Genomic DNA, 21,042 nt, shown 5'->3' with positions numbered 1-21,042 from the left:
AGTTGTCTTTATTTTTGGATAGCTTGTGGTTTGAGCTGCTACCAATGTGACCTCGCTACTGACCCCAGTGAATGCACAAATATTGTAACTTGTCACTACGCAGCGGACCGTTGTGCCACGTTGGAATTTAACGGTAGGTAGTTTTCACATTATTAACAGTTCCACCTAATGAGTACTTCAAACAGATCACCCGTGGAACAGGATCAAGGCTGATATATTTCTGATTTTAATGTTTGGTAGATTTTGGTGTTTGATGCTTTCATCATTGTATCTTCCAGGATTCATCATTAAGGGCTGTGAAATTAGTCCTTATTGTCTAGGCTCTATAAAATGCTGCGAAGGTGATTTATGTAACAGCGCCATGGCCACTCGTTCCAAAGTCCTGCTCCTGCTGGTCTCCTCAGTCATCACAGCAGTGTTTCTGTGAGGCACATCAGGATAGTGTCCATCTCATTGGTGCCAATACAACTCCAGACAATAAACACAGCAGGTTTTGAAAGTGAGAAACTGTGAATTGTTAAATAAAACCATGAGATGCTTGACCACTGAACTGTTTACTTCAATATTAGAGACGTACCTGTAAAAGTGGTTAAATATTAAAAACATTAGCAACTGTGGACAAATCAATGTTACACGATAAAATGTTAAGAATGTTAAGACTGTTGGCCCTTGGACACATTGACATGATTACATCTGGCCCTCCTTACAATTTAAAGTTTTACTGTAGAATTGATAATTTACTTTAGTTTGACTTTTACAAATACGTATAATAATGTCAGACACTATCTTTATTGTTACTCAGATCTGACCTTGGTTGTGAGGAGGAAAGTGTTATTATAAAACTCTTGTATGGATTAGTTATGAACCATGTGACAATAATTTCCTTGTACAGAATGATCATATCAGCCATGTGTTTTTCTGTCTTAGCGTCCATCAAGTCACCAACTTTCAAAGAAGGGAAATTGTCCCATTTTAGATTGATCTACTTTGCATTGTCAACAACTAGACGTCATGGCTTGAAACTGGGAGGTTTTTTATTGCTCTACTGCTTCTCGGTGCTGAGGTTGGAGTGGCTCAGTTGAGCTGTTCAGGAAATTAGATCACACGAAGAAGAGGTGGAACAAAAGTAAAATACACATTTTTGGGGACTTTTCCAAGCAGCACTGTGTGCAATCACAAAATTTCTTGTTCAGAATAACAATAATGAATTCTGACATAGTAATTTTCTTTTAAATATACCCTGAAAATTACAATTATCTGTTCCAGGTGAAAAATATTAATGAAGCAGCAACATGTCACTGAACTGACAGAATAGCACAACAAAAATACTGCAGAGAAAACTTGACTGTCAATAATGAGATGTAGATCCTGATTTCAACCAATAATAACATGAGTTTACCCAAAAAACAGATAAATCTTGATCAATTAAACATGACATGAACGTGAACAACAAATGAGTTGCATGCAGTTTTCAGTGCAATGCAAATAAAATGTGTTAGCTTAAACATAGGTAGCTGGAATTTGCAGTAGTTAGCATGCTGACATAAGGTGTGACAACTGCCACAGTCCAACTCAAAGTATTTAATGATGTTTCCTATCCCTTTCAAGCCACAGTTAAGATCGAAAAACTCTATCAGTCACAATAATAATAAAATTGTTGCTGTATTTCTTTGGTCACAGGGATATAACCTCCAGACCAACTGGGTTAATCTTTTCCAGAACCATATTCTGCTGTGGCGGGTTCCACAGGGATTGCTTTCTTTGTAAGTCCTCACAAGGATGCTTGTAAGTCATATGTGTGAGAGTTAATTATTATTACATCCCGATTCAAAGCGGTGATGTACTGTAATTGTTAGTGTTCGTGTGTTCATCCGTTCATTAGTCCATCTGTTAGTCCACCTAAAATCTTTACAGCCGCTGCAGATAGGCAGCAATGGGGATGAAAATGAGATGATCACCTTGACCTTGAGAAAAGGTCAAATTTAAACTTTTGAGCAGACTGTAGGAGCACCGATGATTACGTAGCAAAACATAAGGAACTTTCAACAATTCTATTAATAAAGTTTGATTGACTGAAAAAAACCAACAACAAACTTTTGTACATTCAGGAAGCAGATAAGATAGAAAGATGAGGGAGAAGGCCAGTGTGAGTAAGACCATAGATCAAAGCTAGTGCTTTGATCAATGATGGCATGTCAGAGCATTAGCTTTGATCTTTGACCTATGCAAGCAGGTCAGGGTAAAATTTTGAATTCAGGGGTGTTGCAGTCTGTGACTGCATTGGTTCTTGTTTTAATCTATTTTTCTGTTTTGTTGTTATGAACAGACCTGTTGAATGTTCTGTCGGTGAGATAGCGACTCTGGCCATTTCACCAGTAGACGCTGGTGTGTTACGTTTTAACAACACTATGCTTGTCAGTCGACATCAGCAGTACCGCAATGGTAGAAAATAGCAACATCATCAATTTACAGTAAAAATTTATCTTTTTGTAACAGTCAAATGCAGCACAATAATGTGAAAAAACCTCTGTAATCCTACAACAATTAAATGTATACAGTACATATACATAATTGTAAGCAAGACATTCAGATGATTTAAGCAGTAGTGTGCTTTAACGTCGCACCATCAGTCAGTGACAACAGGTATTCACTCAGAAGGCAGACGCTTCATTTTAAAAAAGATCTTAATGCCAATTCCTAATATGGGAACGTGCAAAACATCAAGCATATCACTGACATGCAGAAAGGAGTGTTTTATCACTGCACTGATTTTCAGTGGTAAGGATGGCACAGCTGGATTCAGCTGATAAGGCAAATAAATAAGAAAGTCAAAAGCCATTGACACTCAACTATGGCATCTCTGAGAATCATACCTATTTTTCAGGGTAAACCAGCTGAATACGTTAACTCATGTACTTCCTGCAGTGCAGCATAGAAAGCAAGCCTGACAAGGCAATGTTTAAATCAATCCTGAGCTGTGACTTTATACTTGTGAGAACAAATAAATATCAAACGATACACAGATTTTGGCACTGAACTGGCAGAATGGTATTACACTAAATTCATCTGTCTATGATGACAAACCTGCCAAATTTAACATGACATCACAGGAAATGTCTGGACATACAATCACATACTTCCTTAAATATGAAGTGCAAGTGAATTAAAAGGTTTATATGCTATTTTAACATAAGTAGCTGGGAAGACAGTAGCACAATATAGTAGTTACCATGTTGGTATAAAGTGAAGCATGCTGTCTGTCCCACTGCAAAATCAATGCCAGTGTTCAACTACGTCAAGCAACAACAAAAACTATCCATCCATAAAAACTCCTGTCATGCCTTATTATATCACATACTGAACTCACATTGAGGAAATAAAATGATCGTGCTGAAAATGAAATCATTTGAGGTTTGTGAACAGAAATGTGGTTGTGGTGGAAGACCGCTGTGATACAATCAGAGAAGCTGAGGAAGGCACATGAGGATGACGATCAGCTTAAGGATGGAACAAACGGAATACAAGTCTAATTCCATTTTTTTTTTTTTTTGGATGGTTATTATCTGCAGGCACGTGTTCATATAATGAGCCGTCCAATGAAAAGAAGCTTTATCTTAACTACAATTACATTCTGCCGTGACAACTGGTCCGTTGTGGTCCTCTGATATCTATTGCTTGTGCACAGTTGTGTCTCTTTAGTATTTTCAGTGAACCCACGTAAAGAAAGCTATTTCATCCAGGTCTACAGGGTAGTCAGTGATGTGCATGGGGCCTTTGTCAAAATATTCCCCCTTGTAGCTTCTCCATTGTCCAGCAGGTAGGTATATGTCCCTCTCCTGTTTTCCTGGCTCCAGTACTGGAGCCACCATCAAGTCATTCCCAATCAGGAATTGAGAGTCGACTTTAAAAGCAGCCTCATCATCAACGGCGATCCACCACAGCGGCCTGATTATTGGGTCACCTGTCTTAAGAACCTCCCCAGCCAGTTCAAGAACCCGCGGGGCCACGAGATTCTCATGGAGCTCCGTAAACTTCTGCGCTATCTGGACCACCTGCAGATGACAAAGATATCAGCAACACAACAAAGCAAACACTGGCCCCCTGAGACAGGAGTTCGACTTCATTTGTGGCATAAAAATAACATGAGATAATAAAAAAAGAATGATTAAAAAACACTTCAGTGACACATTTTTGTTTCCCATAGATCCCACTTATCTTGTATTCTGATTGAATCTCCTTTTAACAGTTGGTCATCCTTGATTTTATCTTTACGTGAAACATGTCTCTGCAAAAATCATTGTACAGTATGTCTGCCAATGATGCTGTTAGTGCATTATTTACATCCATTTAGATGAATCTGTACCATCCAACGATTCAGTGCAAGATCAGGAAATGTGCATATGTTTTCAAACCAATGTGACATCCACGGTTTCAGGCCGCTCACCTCATTGTCATACGCCCATGGTGGTATGGAGAACTGCATGGCAGGCATGAAGGCAGACAGCTCCAACCACCTGATGTACAGCTCCCGGTCAGGCAGACCATTCTCCCCCTCTGAAACAACACATTACAGCACAGGCGTCAGACTTGCTCTGCAGTCTGGGGCTATCAAATGATTAAGGGTTGATGATGAAACTAGCAGTGATATCTTCTACCATTTGGCTTCAACTTGTGTTAAACATGTGTGGTTTGAACTTTTTCCTGGATTTATATTAGTATTTCCAAAAGTCATTTACTTTACTTGAGAATGTATTACAACAAAGAAAGGCAGTGTTAAATCTAAAAAAAAAATATCATTGATTCAACATCATTGATGCTGAATTAAAAAGACTAAATCTTCAAAGGCTCATCACAGTTCCAGAATGTTTGCAGTGTTTTCAGCTGCACATGTTTGAGCCGCAGCATGAAGAGGGTTGACAGTCAACACTACCAGCCACCTTCTTGTAAAACATTCTATAGATACAATACTGCCATATACTGGACAGGAGTATGAAACCGCACACTGACAGGATAAAAAAAGTTACTCTAACACCACTCTTGGTATTTCATGATGTGTAGTTTCATTCATACACTTCTATCTCATTCTCTAACTCTCTCATGGCAGCTATAGCAGCTAGTTAGTAAATGCAATTCATCCTTTATCCAAAGCTGCTTAAATCAATCCACTCTTTTCAGGAGTTTCTAAAGGACATGATTGTAAATGGGCGAAGGGTGATGTCGCAGACCACCCCCCCTGTTCAGAGGTGGCTTCTCCACTTTGACATGGATGGCTTCTTTCACTCCTCTCTCAAACCATTTATCTTTCCTGTCCAAGATCTGAACATCGGTATCCTGAAATGAGTATCCCTCTTCCTTGAGGTGAAGGAAGACTGCTGAGTCCTGTCCTGATGAGTTGGCTCTTCTGTGTTGAGCCATGCAGCTGTGTAGTGGTTGTTTGGTTTCCCCTATGTAGACATCTGAGCATTCCTCGTTGCATTTGACTGCATACACCAGATTCCTCCTCTGACTGTGTGAAGAGCAATTTGGTATATGCAGTTTCAGACAGGTTAATGACCATCTCTTCCATTGGGCTGGACAGATTGGCCAAAATGATCTGACTACCTGAAGGGGCTCCAACAGTGCTGGATCTCTTCGTCATGCTTTTGGTACTTCCACTAACTGTCTGTATAAATTTGTCTATTTTCTAATATTTAAAGCCACCAATCATTCATGAAAGTAAACGTTTAGATTCAAATTTATATTGAAAATTGGTTATAAAATTCTGATCAGCAGTTAAGACTTACACTGTATGTAAATCTTTTTACTTTTTTTTAAGTAAATAAGAAAACATTTACACAAGTTTCTCCACATCTGATAAAAGGCGAGTGAAATTGTTACATCTATCATTACACACTTTCTAATTGATGCCAGTGATGCAGTAATATACCTGTGGTGCGGTTGGGATATGCATTCCCTCCAATCATGTCAGGTAGGACAAACTGATATCCCAGAATGCCGATCGTCAGCACAGTGGGGATGATGGACTTGAGGCCCAGCTCATAACCCCACACAGAGTCTCTGTCAATGATCCTGAAGAAGCAGGAGATATTCTGACTCTGATAACCCACTCGCAGCTCTGCACGCTCACTGAATGGTATGGCTATCTCGGTGTAGCGGCGGGTGAAGGTGGACGGGTCCGACAGTGGAACCAGCGTGCTAAACTGGTGAGGGAGGTAGCTGATCTCGCCCGCATCAAACTTAAAAGATGTCACATCATAGCGGAGTTTCAGCATTCGCAGATGTGAGGAATACCATTCACGGGCGTCTGGGTTGGTAAAGTCCAAAATCCCTCCAACGCCATTCCACCAGCGAACCAGAGCAGGTAGTTCACCGCTGGGCTCTCGAACAAACAGTCCTCTCTCCACAGCAACCCCAAAATTAATGGAGTCATAGTTGATGAAAGGGTGTGTCCAGAGTGTCACTTGAAAACCATCTTCCCTGAGTTTTTCAAACATGTCAGTCACATTTGGGAACTTCTGCGGGTCAAAGTCAAACTCTCCGTAGTCGGCAGTGTAGCGGTCGTCCAGCTCCAGATGGGAGCATGTGAAGCCATGTTTGGTGATGTCAGAGGCGTAGCGCAGCAGCTTTTCCTGAGTCACTGTTGTCTTGTGGAGAGCCCACGTCGACCACAAAGGTTGTTTGAACACCTCAGGAGACGGAACCTTGATAGGCTTTTCAAAGTACCGACGCACCTGAGCAAAAGACACACAGACACAGAGCCTTACTACAGGGTAAACAGTTTGACTTATCATTGAAAAATACACAACAGAAAGGTTTCTTCTGAGTTCTTTGGTTCATTTATTTCAATGGAAAAGGGAAACATTTTGGAGTAAATGCCTACTTGCTCTCACAGGCAACCATTAAATATGCAGCTATAAACATCACTCTGGTAACTTACTGTACTATAGTAACTGGAAATAGGTTTGACTAAAAGAGACGGCAGGCAGAGTCTCCAACATCATCTCAGCCACATAATGCAAGAAATTCATTTAGCATCAACACCATAAAATTTGTCTAAAAACACCACTCAGAATGGATTATTAAAGGTCATTAACAAAACTTGAAGTCACTCCACGAACTGATCAAGAAGTGTGCAAATTCGCACGTCTACTGGGATGGAATGGATGGTTCAAAACAACAATGAACCAAAATAATCTAAAAGTGAAATTTGATGTATGAATTTGGTTCATAACATATTGTAATGAGAGAGATGTTGATTCTTGGGATGGGAATCTCTCAAGTCAAATGGCGTCTACCCGTCAGCTCTTTTTTGTTTCTTTTTGAGATGTTGTTGTTCATGTTGAAGGTGAAGGTGTAGTCTGTTGTAATAACATGTCCAGAAAGAAAAAAATAATCCAAATAAATGAAACAATAAAAATAAAAAACAAATATCCAGCATTGCTACAGAGGAAGCTACTGCTCACTGCCCAAAAAAATAGTCCCACATTGTCCCAAATAACATCACAAAAGATTTTAAAGGAGCAGGATCGTTTAGAGAGCCAGACTACCAGACACCTCGTGTACAGTGTAGCCCAGCTACATTCACCAGCTACTAACCACAGATAAGGAAGTGGTATGAATCGTCTTTTAAAACCCCTAAAACATTCATTTATATCTCACATTGTTAAACTATTCTTTCAAATACAAGCCTAGAGACTTTTGTCACAAAAACAAATCTGATAACTTGTGTGATGACTAACTCACTTTTATTTTTATTGCTGATGAATCACTAGACACTCATCCATCAAAACAAAACACAGTGTGTACACTTACCATGTACTTGTGAATGGAGGTAACATCCGACCCCACACATACTCTATAACTGAGCTCAGGTAAGGCCGGCAAATCTTGTTCTGGTCTGAATGGCGAGTTCTGATATCGCGCCTGGAACCTGAGTGTCATGTCCTTCTCAGACCAGCCCAGATGAAAAGGTACGGAGTCATTAATCTTGATGGCTGTTGCATTTGAAGACAGCCAATAGCGTTCCAAGATCCCCCCAAAAGCTTTGCGATTCAAGTAGACATCACTGGTGACAAAGGGCTGTGGTTCCTCCTCGCCTTGGATCCTGAGAGGCCAGTACTGTGTTGCTGTCTCTGCCCCTCCATACCAGTGAGAGTTGTTGTAGGCCATGGCGTGCTCCACCAAATGCTTGTCCTGTAGCTCCTCCCAGCGAACACGGTAGCACATCACCGTATCCTTTGTTCGAACTGTCTGGATGAAGAAGTGGATCCTGCCGGAATCTGAATGAGTGCAGCTCAGAATATCTCCTTCCTTCGAGCAGGAGTTCAGAACCAGGGTGCCGGACCTGAGACGAAGCGTTGATAAGATGAAGGAGATGCAAATTCATTCATTCAGCACCGCTCTGACTCTTTGGTTTAAGCATGAAATTATTATTTCTCTATTGGTGTTAAAAATATGAACTCCCCAAAAGCAAAATGGTACAGTAAAGAAATAAAGTCACAATCCAGAAACCATATAGCACAAAATATCCCATATTCTACGACTGGATAGGTTCAGGGATAGAGCTGTGGCAAATTCTGTTAACGTGTGTGCTGCCGATGAAGGACACGACTTAGTGTGTCTCGCCTAAGGCTGTAATCTTGTGTCATCTGGCTTTCCATTCATCGATCGACTGACCATCGGGCAGATATTTTATATACACACTGATAAGGTTAACAACTCATCTAAGTCCGTCAAAAACTGATGGGAATTTATCACCATTGCTTTTTAATATTTCATGGACTTAGAAGATTTGTGAAGACAGTAATAGGCTGATCAATCAACAAAGAAAGCATAGTGAACCCACCTGAAGGCCATACTGAAGACGACTGCCCCTGTCTGGTTACGAATGATAAAACCATCCTTGTTGAGATCCAACAGTTCAGCTCTCACCAGCTGTGCCTTGCGTAGGGATGCCGAGTAGTAGCACCAAGCAACAGTAGCAGCCAGCACCAACATGAACCCCAACATGCTGGCCATCATTAGAGGCCGGCCTTCATGGGACAATTTCTTCTTCAACGGAGAGCCATCAGCTCCAACGGTCATCTGATGCTCCCCAGGAGCCGCTGGAACGATCTGATACATGCTGTCGGCCAGGGTCAGCGGCGAATGCAGGGATGCAGGTTTGGGGAGGGGAGTGGCAGCTGTGAGGAACTTGTCAGCGTTCTTGAAATTGTCTCACAAGTACATTCTTCACAAAGGCTATTATTGAAGTAAAAGAAAAGCTGAAGTCTCCATTCTAGAGTGAGTTGTTATTCTTCCGAGCCTACAAGATAGAAATGGAGTAATAGAAACTTAGTTTTTATTACTTAGTTTCTCTGTTCGAGAAAGACACAGGATGTAAAATCAAAGGCAGAGAAGTGTAAAAAAAAAAAAAAGAAACTGCTTAAAATGCATTATACACTGACTAACCTGTCGTTAAAGAAAGAATATATGAATAAATAATGTACATGTAAAACAAATAATAGTATATTGTTATACATGATTGATTGCAATTAATTTTATTATAGACACAATTTATTAACTGTCATTGCACCATCACAAAGGAAATTTTCCTGTCAATATGGTAGATTTTTAAACCGATTATCCCGACGGACATTCTTCAGGAATAATTATGATTACTGCAGCTTTGGAGTCCCTCATACTGCTTTATATCATGATTGAAAACCTTCATCTCTCATCATGTTTCTACATTTATAAAACTGTACAAACACAGATATACTTACAAAACAAGTCTGCACAGCGAGGATGTTCAAGGTGCTAGTCATTCTATTAAAGCTACATACTACTGTACTCTTGCCGACAAGTGCAGCATAGTATAGCTGCAGAGGCAGTGTCGACCGAGAGATAGAGAAAGAGAGAGAGAGTGAGCGAGAGAGAGAGAGGGAGAGAGAGAGAGAGAGAGAAAGAGAGAGAGAGAAAGAGAGAGAGTGAGCGAGAGAGGGGGGGGAGCGAGAGCGAGAGACAGAGAGAGAGAGAGAGAGAGAGAGAGAGAGAGAGAGAGAGAGAGAGAGAGAGAGAGAGAGAGAGAGAGAGAGAGAGAGAGAGAGAGCACCCAGACACCATGTCAGCGTGGTTTAATTACATTTTTCTATCAGCAATAAGTGCCTGGGACTTGGTAAATATTGTTTAAGTAGCCCTCAAATGACTCTGCTCCACAAAACCTACCTTTTTCAAACAGATCCCAGGTCAGTCATCCCCAACAGAACAGTATTTAACCTCCCAACAGGTATCATTACATTCCAGCTCAACAAACTTACGCTACTCTGATGAAGGTTTGTGGCAAAGCAGCAGGAAACCTGAAAATTCATACTCTGCAAAATCTGGAGTCATCCTCATTCAGACAGTTGACACAAAGCTTTGTTGGATTAAAGTCTTTGATGGCTTGAAAATATCTTCAAACTTGTAGTCTACATCTGACAGATGACTACGCTCAAGGAATCTAAAACAACATCTGTCCATCTTTGGTCTGATTTTAGCCTTTCACCATTTCATATTTGCTGGTTCATTTATATGGAGGACATATTTCATGATCATTTTCAACAAGTTTTAGTCAAGCTTGACTGTTTTCTTTCAATCATAAAACAGAACTATTCAACGAATATTCAACTTCCTGTAATACAACTAATCCCAAATGTCTGCTCTTGCGTCAAATTAAACTACCTTTTAATAAGGCACAAATAATATGGAAAGAATTGAAAAGAAAACCACTGGTGATGCAATATGACTGTGATTGTGATATTGGCATCATGAAAGCGAGACAGGTCAACAGCATAGTGAATGAATGCTCAGCATTAAGTGGCCAGAGGAACAACAGCAGATTATTGATGCCTTGGTCCACCATGTGGTACAACCCAGAGCTCAGATCAGCAGCAATGCAATTCCAAAACAGTATCACACCGGCCGTCACTGCAGCAACAGAGATTGCCCATAATAGTCATGATAAGAGTAAAAAATCGCCAGAACACCAATGCTGCATTGGAAGGATAACATTTAAAAAAAGACAATAACACTGTTCTGCAATATCAATATGTTAATGAACCCCAACTTCCCACCTTCCTGAAAACCCAACGAGTCGGCTGAGTAAGACAATGTGAAAACATCAGCATCACCCACAGACTCTACAGCAGCTCTTATGCTTTTGGAGTTGCTTTCAATATGCCCCCTCATTTTTATTGCTATTTAATTTGTCATAAAAAATTATTTAACATGGAACAGTTCAGGAATAATACATAAATGAATGGGTAAACAGTCGTACAGTTTAATCCAAATCTATAATAACTTTCAATGAGATCCTGGGTGCAGTTTAAAAAATAATAATGAAATGGTGGTTATATGAAAACTGATGCGGCCCACTTCAGATAATCCTTGAAAATGTCACCACACTGTGACCAAAGATCAGAATCATTATTACATCCCGCTTCAAAGTGGTGATGTGTTGTAATTGTCAGTGCTAGTGTGCTCCTCCATTCCTACGTCCACCAAATATCTTCGCAACCGTTGCAGACAGAAAGATGAAACAAAAAGCACATTACTCGGACAGCAAAGGGGATGAAAATGAGATGATGACCTTGACCTTGAGAAAACTAGGTCAAGGTCAAATTTCAACTTTTGTACACAAAGGAACCGGATAAGACAGAAAGAAAAAGATGAGGGAGAAGGCCAGGGTAAGAGCATCGATCAAAGCTAGTACTTTGATCTACCTATGCGCTAGCTTTGATCTATAGTCAAATCTTTCAGGGTACCCTGACCTACCCTGAAAGTAGGTCAGTCTAAGTCGCGGGATGTGGCAGTCTCTTACTGCCTTGGTTCTAGTTTTGGTTTTAGGGCCCAAATTTATGCAGTGAAAATTATTTCATGTTTTGTCATTAAAGAAGAAAAAAATGTCACTGAAAGATGAATTTGGACGTCCAGCTGCTTCAGAAGGTTAATTCTGTGGTGAGTTCATATATACAATTATTTTCTTCACGGCTACCATACAAATATCACTAAGGTCACACTGAATACACAACACTATCAAGGTGACCTGCAAGTCACTGAGCAAAGATTACGATGTTAGTCCCTCATCGTTAGTCTACAGTACAGCGCCAGCATTGGTCGACCCAGTAGTACCGGGACATGCCAATAAACCAGTTCTACGTAACTGTGGCTCAAAGCTGCCACGCTCATGTTCAACAGCTTGTTGACTGTACCATTGGGAGGAAAAAGTAAGTTGTATAATATAATCAGTGTCGTTTATGCGGCTTTTCTCATATAAAGTAGTTACCTTACCTCCGCATGACTCCAGTAAATGTGTAAGAGTGCAGCAGCCGACTGCGCAGCTGCAGAACAGGTTCAAGTTCCAAAGTCCCGCCCACGTCCAAGCTTATTGGTCCATAGAGCTGTCAGTCATCTAGGACACCTTCAGGGGGCGTTCAGGAAAAGAGGGAACAACAACATCAGACATGTTTAATATGTAGGATTTAAAACGCAAAGGAAATTACGTCAGTACTTTTCATGTAGGACTTGAAAACACTCAGACAGAGAGAAACCACTGTAAAAAAAAATAGATATGAAAAGAAAAATAGTGACTTGGCTAAATTTTTTTTTTTTTTTACATAGAACAAAATCCATTTAAATGCCTGTATCTTTGCTCACTACTCTCACACAAAATACATGTTGTCCACTTTCTATCTCCCCGATCCCGGGTTCAGATTAAGCTGAACGTGATGAGTGAACTTCTTACTTTCAACCAAACAAACTCGCCTGTCACATTACCGCGATAAGTGAAGCCAACTGTTCATCTTGTCTTCAAAAGCTGTGAAAACTTTTTGTGCACATTTAAGCGTAACCAGTCACGTATCCTTGAACTAATCATAGATAAAAGCCATCAAAGTCTCCTGTGACCTATAATGGATATATTATAGTGAATCAAAGTGAGTTATTGCAAACCTTGACGCTACCTACAACGTCAGTCTGTTTCTCAGGTAAGACCTGACATCCGTGAGTCAGGAACCGACCCAGACCTCTTTGCATCCACATCAGAAATGTAGTCTTCAGCTTCATATATGATCTGGACATATGTTAATTTCTCTACTACTACTGTTTAATTTGAAACAGTTGTCAGTCTTACATGTACCTGCACATTTATGCTGTGACCGGATTTCCTGTTCACATCATCAGCCTCATTATGTGATGGAGCCTTGATGGGAATGGGGTGCCATCTATGCAGCCACCGACATTGGGTATCTTAAAAGAAATTAAAGTTACTCATGCACAATGTCATTCAATAATAGAATTTCAGATTTAATAAAAAAAATAATATAAATAGAAATTCAAATAATTTATCAAGTTTCTACATCATTCCCTATCAATCTTGTGGAACTCATCCTTGATTATTCTGACGGGTTGATCTCCTGGGAAATTGACAAACTAGTGTAAAAGCCGTTTCAAGGAGTGGCACTCTGAGCATCTTCCACATTGTATAGAAAACTACGTTTGCACTGGGAAAAAAAAAAACGAAACTCAACCCTACACACAATACCAGCTGGGAGGTGAGAGCATGACTGCGATTTGTTGTGCTGCAGATGTGAGGATGGATAAGGTGAGGGATGTGTGTGATGGATCGTGATCTCCATCAATGGGATCCAGTCATGTATAGTTGAACTGACCATACTGACCACTGTGTATACGGTGTAAGGACTAGTGCGGAAACAGTGAATATGTTACTCTACTGAAAGTTCGATAGCTTGTGGTATCGAAACTCAAGGACATTTTCTCATTCAGACTCGCCGACTTTTCCATTTTTGATTTTTGTTCAATCGGGTGACATTTGAAATGAGGGGGTGCAGCACTCCCTCTGACGTCAGACGTTCGCAGTGTCCTGTGGTGTCATGCAACATTACTTTCACTTTGTCTTAATTCTAGAAGGTAACTGATATACCTGTTTGAGCTGATTTTCCGACTACTTAAAGTTCCTGTCCGTGTATCTCTGGTTGTCCGCTGAGACAATTAAAATATCTAATGTTGAAGCAGTTTAGCAGTCTTATAAAACTAAAAAAATTATTATCTTCACTGATTGTTCGTCCTTGATTCTGAAGGAAGAACAACGGGAGACTGCTCTGAGGTCCCCTGCTGTGGTGACAGGTGTTCTACCACGGGGGGGCAGCAACGAGCTGTGAACCCTGGAGAAGAGTCAGAGGAAGTGTTGTCGAACGTGGAGCAAATTCTGTTACATTGGAACTCTTTGGGCCACATATTTGTAGCATCAAATGTATGGCGCCAATAACGCAAATGAAAATATTTCACCACTACCATCACAATAACAACAACAAACCAATAACAAAGTTAATAATAATAATAATAATAATAATAATAATAATAATAATAATAAAATTAACTGTAAACTGAGCTTCAGACAATATATTATGTTTTGTATAAATGTGTGTGTGTGTCTGTGTGTCTCTGTGTGTGTGTGTGTGTGTGTGTGTGTGTGTGTGTGTGTGTGTGTGTGTGTGTGTGTGTGTGTGTGTGTGTGTGTGTGTGTGTGTGTGTGTGTGTGCAGATCTTCTTCTTTTCCTTTCGGCTTTTCCCTTCAGGGGTCACCACAGTGAATCAGTTGCCTCCATCTAACCCTGTCTTCTGCATCCTCTTCTCTCACACCAACTACCTTCATGTCCTCTTTCACTACATCCATAAACCTCCTCTTTGGTCTTCCTCTAGGCCTCCTGCCTGGCAGTTCAAAACTCAGCATCCTTCTACCAATACATCACTATCTCTCCTCTGGACATGTCCAAACCATCTCAGTCTGGCCTCTGACTTTATCTCCAAGTTGCAATGTTGTTTGCTCTTACCCCATTAGAAACATTGCACACAGGGAGGTGGATCTTGAGGTCAGTGCGAGGTGCAACAGGAAGCCAGTGCAGAGCACCTGAAATTAGGTAAATGCAGTCTTTGTGGTTCATATTCAAGCTGAAGAGTTTTAGATGAGCCAGAGTCTTGCAGTTGTTTTTTCTGGCAGACCAGTAAACAGTGTCACAGTGATCAAACCAGCTTGAAATAAAGGCATGAATCAATCAACTCAATCAACTTTTATTTATATAGCGCTTAATCATATCTGAAGACATTTCAAAGCGCTTTACAGATAGAAAGCCAACAATGCCCTCCAGAGCAAGCATAAGCGACGGTGGCGGGGAAAAACTCCCCGCCACCCCAGGACCCAGGCTCTGGAGGGCGGTAGTCCACCTTGACCTGTTGGTTTGGGAATAGAAATACACTGGGGATAGAGATAGGTCAAGTAAAAGAGATGGAGAGAGTGAGAGAGTGGCAGATAGGCCAGTATGAGTTTCATGTCCATAGTGCACTGTCGCTGAATTGGGGGCGGGATTTCCAGGCCTTTGAGTATCCTGTCTTCCATCCGCGTTCTCCACCTGTGGAACAGAGGCACAAAGACAGCGGCAGTATCGTGCAGACAGAGAGTGTGATTTGACAGTAGTAATAAATTCTAAGAGCATAGAAAGATAAAGAAAGCAAAGGAGAAGTGGCAGAAGCTCCAGAGTATCTCCCTTTAACGGAAGAGACGGAGAAAAAATACCCTCAGCAGCCTAAGCCTAGAGCAGCATATCTAGTGGGGTGAGTGTTATTTCTAATTGTAGGCTCTATCAAAAAGGAGGGATTTTAGTCTACTCTTAAATAAGCTGAGAGTGTCTGCCCCTCGGACCGAGGTTGGGAGATCGTTCCAGAGTAAAGGGACCAGATAGCTAAAGCTTCTGTCTCCTGTTCTACTCTTAAAAACCTGACGGGTCACCGGAAATCCTGCATCCTCGGATCGAAGGGCCCTGGGTGGGTGATACACTTCAATAAGATCTTCAATGTAAAATAGAGCCTTACAGTGGAGAGCTTTATATGTAATCATAAGGAGTTTGAATTGTATTCCCTAATTAATCGGGAGCCAATGACGTGACGCTAGGACAGGAGAGATGTGTTCTCTCCTCCCAGTTCGAGTCAGTCAGCGGGCAGCTGCATTCTGAACTAACTGTAGAGTCCTAATAGAGGAGTCAAAACAGACCGATAATAAGAAATTACAGTAATCCAATCTAGAAGTAACAAAGGCATGAATAATTTTTTCTGCATCTTTAAAGGATAAGAAATTTCTAACTTTAGCAATATTTTGCAAGTGAAAGAAGGCTGTCCGGGATACAGACTTGATATGAGAATCAAAGGGCAGATCTTGATCAAAAATCACTACCAAGTTCCTGACTTCGTTGGTGGAGGATAGAGCAATGCTATCTAAGTGAATTGCCATGTTAGAGAGATCATCTCTAAGATGCTTCGGCCCAATAATAATGTCTTCAGTTTTGTTACTGTTCAACATTAAGAAATTGTGAAGCATATTGAAGTATGAATCAGTTTAACACAGTAGCATCAGATATAAGTCATGGTGAGAAAAGGAATTTAGCGTTTGTAGTCGAAGTGGAGGTTATGTTAGTGAAGGACTGTCAGAGGAAAGCAAATCCGGTCCAGTTTGACTTCCATCTGAACAATGAGGACGCACACACCAGGGTCCCATTACCTTAAAGACCACAAAATTCCATAGTTTATAAAGTTTTACCCTTATAAATTTGTGATAGTCAGTTCTCAGTTATCAAAATAAAAGATGAAAGAATCAATAATGAAATAGTTGTTTGTGAAAGCCTTTAACAAGGTAAGCATTTTTTATAGAGTCCTCAGAGAGCTCAAACCTAAATCAAGGCTGTAACCTTTGCAAGTGTTTCTAGTTTGTCCACATTTTTGACATTGGTTTTGCCAAGTAAGCAAACTTATAAGTCACATGATGAAAACCACCTTATCTCACAATGCTAAAGAAACTTTTTAAAAATTCATGCATCCAGGCACTGATCCCGATCATTACCAACATTTGAACACCAGGTAGAATACGCTAGGGTTCACCTTTGGTGTACGTTCCACGCAAATACATCCATTAGTTTTTACATAACCCCCGTAAACAAACAAACACAATCAACCAGATAATATTTTGGCGATGGCATGTGTGAGCTCTGCCCAGGCGCGCCATTTTCCTCCCACAGGTCTAAAATATGGAATATGATTAAATATCAGTGGGAACGGTTGTTTGTCTCTGTATGTGTCATCCACAGGGGTAAATCAGTGACTTGTGTGGATTGTACTCCACCTCTCGCTTATTACTGGACAGTTTCCACCCCCCCCAAACACACGTTTAACCCTTTAAAGCCTGAGCCAAGAAATAATTGCCAAAAAATATAATTTTTGGAAAATATTCTATAATGGAACTTTCTGAGAAATTTCTCCAAGAAAATGTACAAAAATTTGTATGCGCTTTTATTTGTATAATTATGGCGAAATCCAGAATTTTTTTCACATGGAATATGCAGATGCAAGAGTCTGATTATAAATATCAGACACTTGCAACCTAAAATTGAAGGTTTTTAGAAAGACAGGTTTCCTAAAAAGCTGTGTCATTAGGTTTTTCCTAAAAACCTAAACACACAGGTTTTTAGGAAAAACGAATTCACATTTATGATGTAGAGATATCAAAATCTTCAAAGGCCCAGTGAATAAAATATGATACGTTTATCTATATATGGTTCAATAGAAAAGGCAATAAATAAATAGACAATGGCTTACATGTTGGGGATCTGGAAATGGAATTTCTGGCATGACTGCAAAGGTAGTAAGTAGCATTGAGAAACAGTAGTCTCAATGAAATGCTGTAATAGCTTCTGTTTGACTGACAATAATGGTCATTTTGCACACTTTTTCAGACTCTGTATTGACCGGAAAATTGAAACAACTGATGTGAAAGATGCAGAGGATGGAGAAGATCCTGATGCTGACCTTCCTGCTCTACAGTGTTCCTGCAGCCAATGCTTGTCTGCAGTGTGACCGTACGATCAGAGTCTTGCAAGACAAATATGTTCTGACTGCTTCTACTGCAAATACAGAGATTGATTATCAAAATATTCGTGATCACGCCCATGAGACCTACCGAGAAGCCAGCAGGAACCGAAAGGGGGTCATTGGTGAGATGCAGACCTGGTAAATGTTAATATCAATGAAAATATATATGTAATAATCTTTTTTTGCCATTCAGATTCTACAACGTTGTACCAAGCCAGAACTGAGTACCAGAATGAATTTAATCGTCTCTTGCAAGAGTTCCAATCTACAAGTGAGAAACTAATAATATTGTGTGATAATGACAATTCATTTCAAATGAATAAACAGTAATTGAAAACAATTAGATGTTTGCAAAATAATTTGGAACTAGAACCAATGCAGTCACAGACCGCAACATCCTGCGACATCCCTAAATTCAAAATTTTACCCTGACCTAGTTGCATAGGTCAAAGATCAAAACTAGTGCTCTGACCTACTTTCATAGATCAAAGCAGTAGCTTTGATCCTTGGTCTTACTCACACAGGCCTTCTTCCTCGTCTTTCTATCCTACTAGTTCCTGAGTGTACAAAAGTTAAAATTTGACCGTGACCTAGTTTTCTCAAGGTCAAGGTCATCATCTCATTTTCATCCCCTTTGCTGCCTGAGTAATGTGCTTGTTTCATCTTTCTATCTGCAACTGTTGCGAAGATATTTGGTGGACTAATGGATTAATGGACGGACGGACGAACAAACACTAACAATTACAATGCATCACCGGTTTGAAGCGGGACGTAATTATTGTAGAATCAGAACAGAAAGTAGTTAATCAAAGCCTGCTCTTTTTCAGACGAACCAGAGACAGTAAAAGCCATACAGCTCATGAATGAAGGGAAAGTGATCTTAGAGAAACACTTGGACAACTTCTCCCGTGATGGTAATGGGCATGAATGAGTGAATGCTCTGCACAGCATGAGGCAGGATACTTTGTATTAGTCTTTTCAGCTTACAACATGCATTAATTATTGTTTTGTTTGTTTTTCTGTTCCTCAGGATTGTGCCCCAACAAATGTGGTAAATTTGACCTGTCTGATTATTCTTCTTCTTTTCCTTTCGGCTTTTCCCTTCAGGGGTCGCCACAGTGAATCAATTGCCTCCATCTAACCCTGTCTTCTGCATCCTCTTCTCTCACACCAACTACCTTCATGTCCTCTTTCACTACATCTATAAACCTCATCTTTGGTCTTCCTCTAGGCCTCCTGCCTGGCAGTTCAAAACTCAGCATCCTTCTACCAATATATTCACTATCTCTCCTCTGGACATGTCCAAACCATCTCAGTCTGGCCTCTCTGACTTTATCTCCAAAACCTCTAACATGTGCTGTCCCTCTGATGTACTCATTCCTGATCCTATCCATCCTGGTCACTCACAAAGAGAACCTCAGCATCTTCATCTCTGCTACCTCCAGCTCTGTCTCCTGTCTTTTCCTCAGTGACACTGTCTCTAGACCAAACAACATTGCTGGTCTCACCACAGTTTTGTACACCTTTCCTTTCATTTTAGCTGAAACTCTTCTATCACACATCACACCTGATACTTTTCTCCACCCGTACCATCCTGTCTTCACCTCTTTTTCCACACTCTCCATTGCTCTGGACTGTTGACCTTAATCCTCCACCTTCTTGATCTGTTCTCCCTGTAAGCTCCTCTCTTACACTTGGGTCCCTCTCATTCACACACATGTACTCTGTCTTACTGCGGCTAACCTTCATTCCTCTCCTCTCCAGGACAAACCTCCACCTCTCTAGCTTCTCCTCCACCTGTTCCCTGCTCTCACTGCAGATCACACTACAGCACACCTCACCACTGTCTTACAGTCCTCATACATGTCCTGCACCGCTCTAACATACTTCTCTGCCACTCCAGACTTCCTCATACAATACCACAGTTCCTTTCTGGGCACCCTGTCATAAGCTTTCTCCAGATCTACGAAAACACAATGCAGCTCCCTCTGGCCTTCTCTGTACTTCTCTATCAACATCCTCAAAGCAAATACTGCATCTGTAGTACTCTTTTTTGGCATGAAACCATACTGCTGCTCACAGATGCTCACTTCTGCTTTTAGTCTAGCTTCCACTACTCTTTCCCACAACTTCATTGTATGGCTCATCAGCTTTATTCCTCTTTAGCTTTATTCCTCTGTAGACCTTTCTGATTATTCTATGTGTGTTAATCCTTTATTTAGCACAACTAGTACAAACTGCATTCAGTAGAAGGCCTGTGTGTGTGTGTGTGTGTGTGTGTGTGTGTGTGTGTGTGTGTGTGTGTGTGTGTGTGTGTGTGTGTGTGTGTGTGTGTGTGTGTGTGTGTGTGTGTGTGTGTGTGTGTGTGTGGGTGTGGGTGTGGGTGGGTGTGTGTTTTTGGTATGTATTTCAGGGCTTTTGCAACGAAGAGTAATAGATTGCATGACTTGCCGCTTCATAAAGTACACCTGTCTTTCTCCCACTGGCAAGGAGGACTGTGGAGGTATGTTATTATGTTATTGTGTGTGTGTGTGCGTGTGTGTGCGTGCGTGCATGCGTGCGTGTGTGCGTGCTTGCGTGTGTGTGTGTGTGTCTGGAGATCCAGTCACGAGTGTATCAATGTGTATCTTTAAGTCAGGCAAAGCTGTTGTCCATCCATGTGCAGTCCTGATGAAAAGCGTAATCCAGATTTAAATGAGCGTATCTCTCTTTCCCTCCACTCGTCATCCAGAGTATATGGTGCAGGCTGACGAAGAAGACCAAGTACTGCTGGACTGTTTACTTCCATGGCATCGTCTTCTGTCTGGGAAAACGGAATACCACTACTCCTGGGCCCCTGGCGTACCCGGAACTCAAACGGTCTCTGAAAATACTGCTTGTTCACAACCAATGAGACAAATAGAAATAGTAGCAGTGAAGCACTTTAAATCACTTGAAATAAAACTCCTCACTCTTTCACCTTTTCATCTTTCCAGATAATGTTGTGTCCCTATTTTAGCTGTGCAGTATAATCCTGAAAATATTCACTGGCTTTCAGTTGTTGTACCCAGTTACATTCATTAATCACTTTCCAATTTTTGTGCATAGCTT

The 21,042-nt window shown here is 40.8% G+C and overlaps 2 protein-coding genes across 2 annotated transcripts in view; one reads left to right on the top strand and one right to left on the bottom strand.

Annotated features, from left to right (window-relative positions):
• Positions 1-562: 562 nt before the first annotated feature.
• LOC137593206 (myogenesis-regulating glycosidase-like) lies at positions 563-12,337 on the bottom strand. The gene is made up of 6 exons (XM_068311865.1): positions 12,310-12,337; positions 8,846-9,304; positions 7,813-8,344; positions 5,927-6,731; positions 4,445-4,554; positions 563-4,052 (listed from the first exon to the last, which is right to left on the bottom strand). Exons 2-6 carry the CDS (start codon positions 9,121-9,123, stop codon positions 3,705-3,707), a joined length of 2,073 nt encoding a protein of 690 aa, XP_068167966.1. The 5' UTR covers positions 9,124-9,304; positions 12,310-12,337; the 3' UTR covers positions 563-3,704.
• Positions 12,338-13,565: 1,228 nt separating this feature from the next.
• LOC137593160 (izumo sperm-egg fusion protein 1) overlaps positions 13,566-21,042 on the top strand; it is a 9,042-nt gene continuing 1,565 nt past the window's right edge. The window contains exons 1-8 of the mRNA XM_068311796.1: positions 13,566-13,621; positions 17,817-18,074; positions 18,146-18,223; positions 18,780-18,866; positions 18,983-19,003; positions 20,366-20,455; positions 20,684-20,811; positions 21,040-21,042. The exon at positions 21,040-21,042 is cut by the window's right edge and continues 148 nt beyond it. Coding sequence (XP_068167897.1) covers positions 17,858-18,074; positions 18,146-18,223; positions 18,780-18,866; positions 18,983-19,003; positions 20,366-20,455; positions 20,684-20,811; positions 21,040-21,042 — 624 coding nt within the window. The 5' untranslated portion in view covers positions 13,566-13,621; positions 17,817-17,857. The remainder of the gene's footprint in view (positions 13,622-17,816; positions 18,075-18,145; positions 18,224-18,779; positions 18,867-18,982; positions 19,004-20,365; positions 20,456-20,683; positions 20,812-21,039) is intronic.

This window comes from Antennarius striatus, chromosome 3 (genome assembly GCF_040054535.1).
Source record: "Antennarius striatus isolate MH-2024 chromosome 3, ASM4005453v1, whole genome shotgun sequence".
NCBI classification, from domain to species: domain Eukaryota; kingdom Metazoa; phylum Chordata; class Actinopteri; order Lophiiformes; family Antennariidae; genus Antennarius; species Antennarius striatus.
This window is presented reverse-complemented; position numbering and strand designations above follow the sequence as displayed.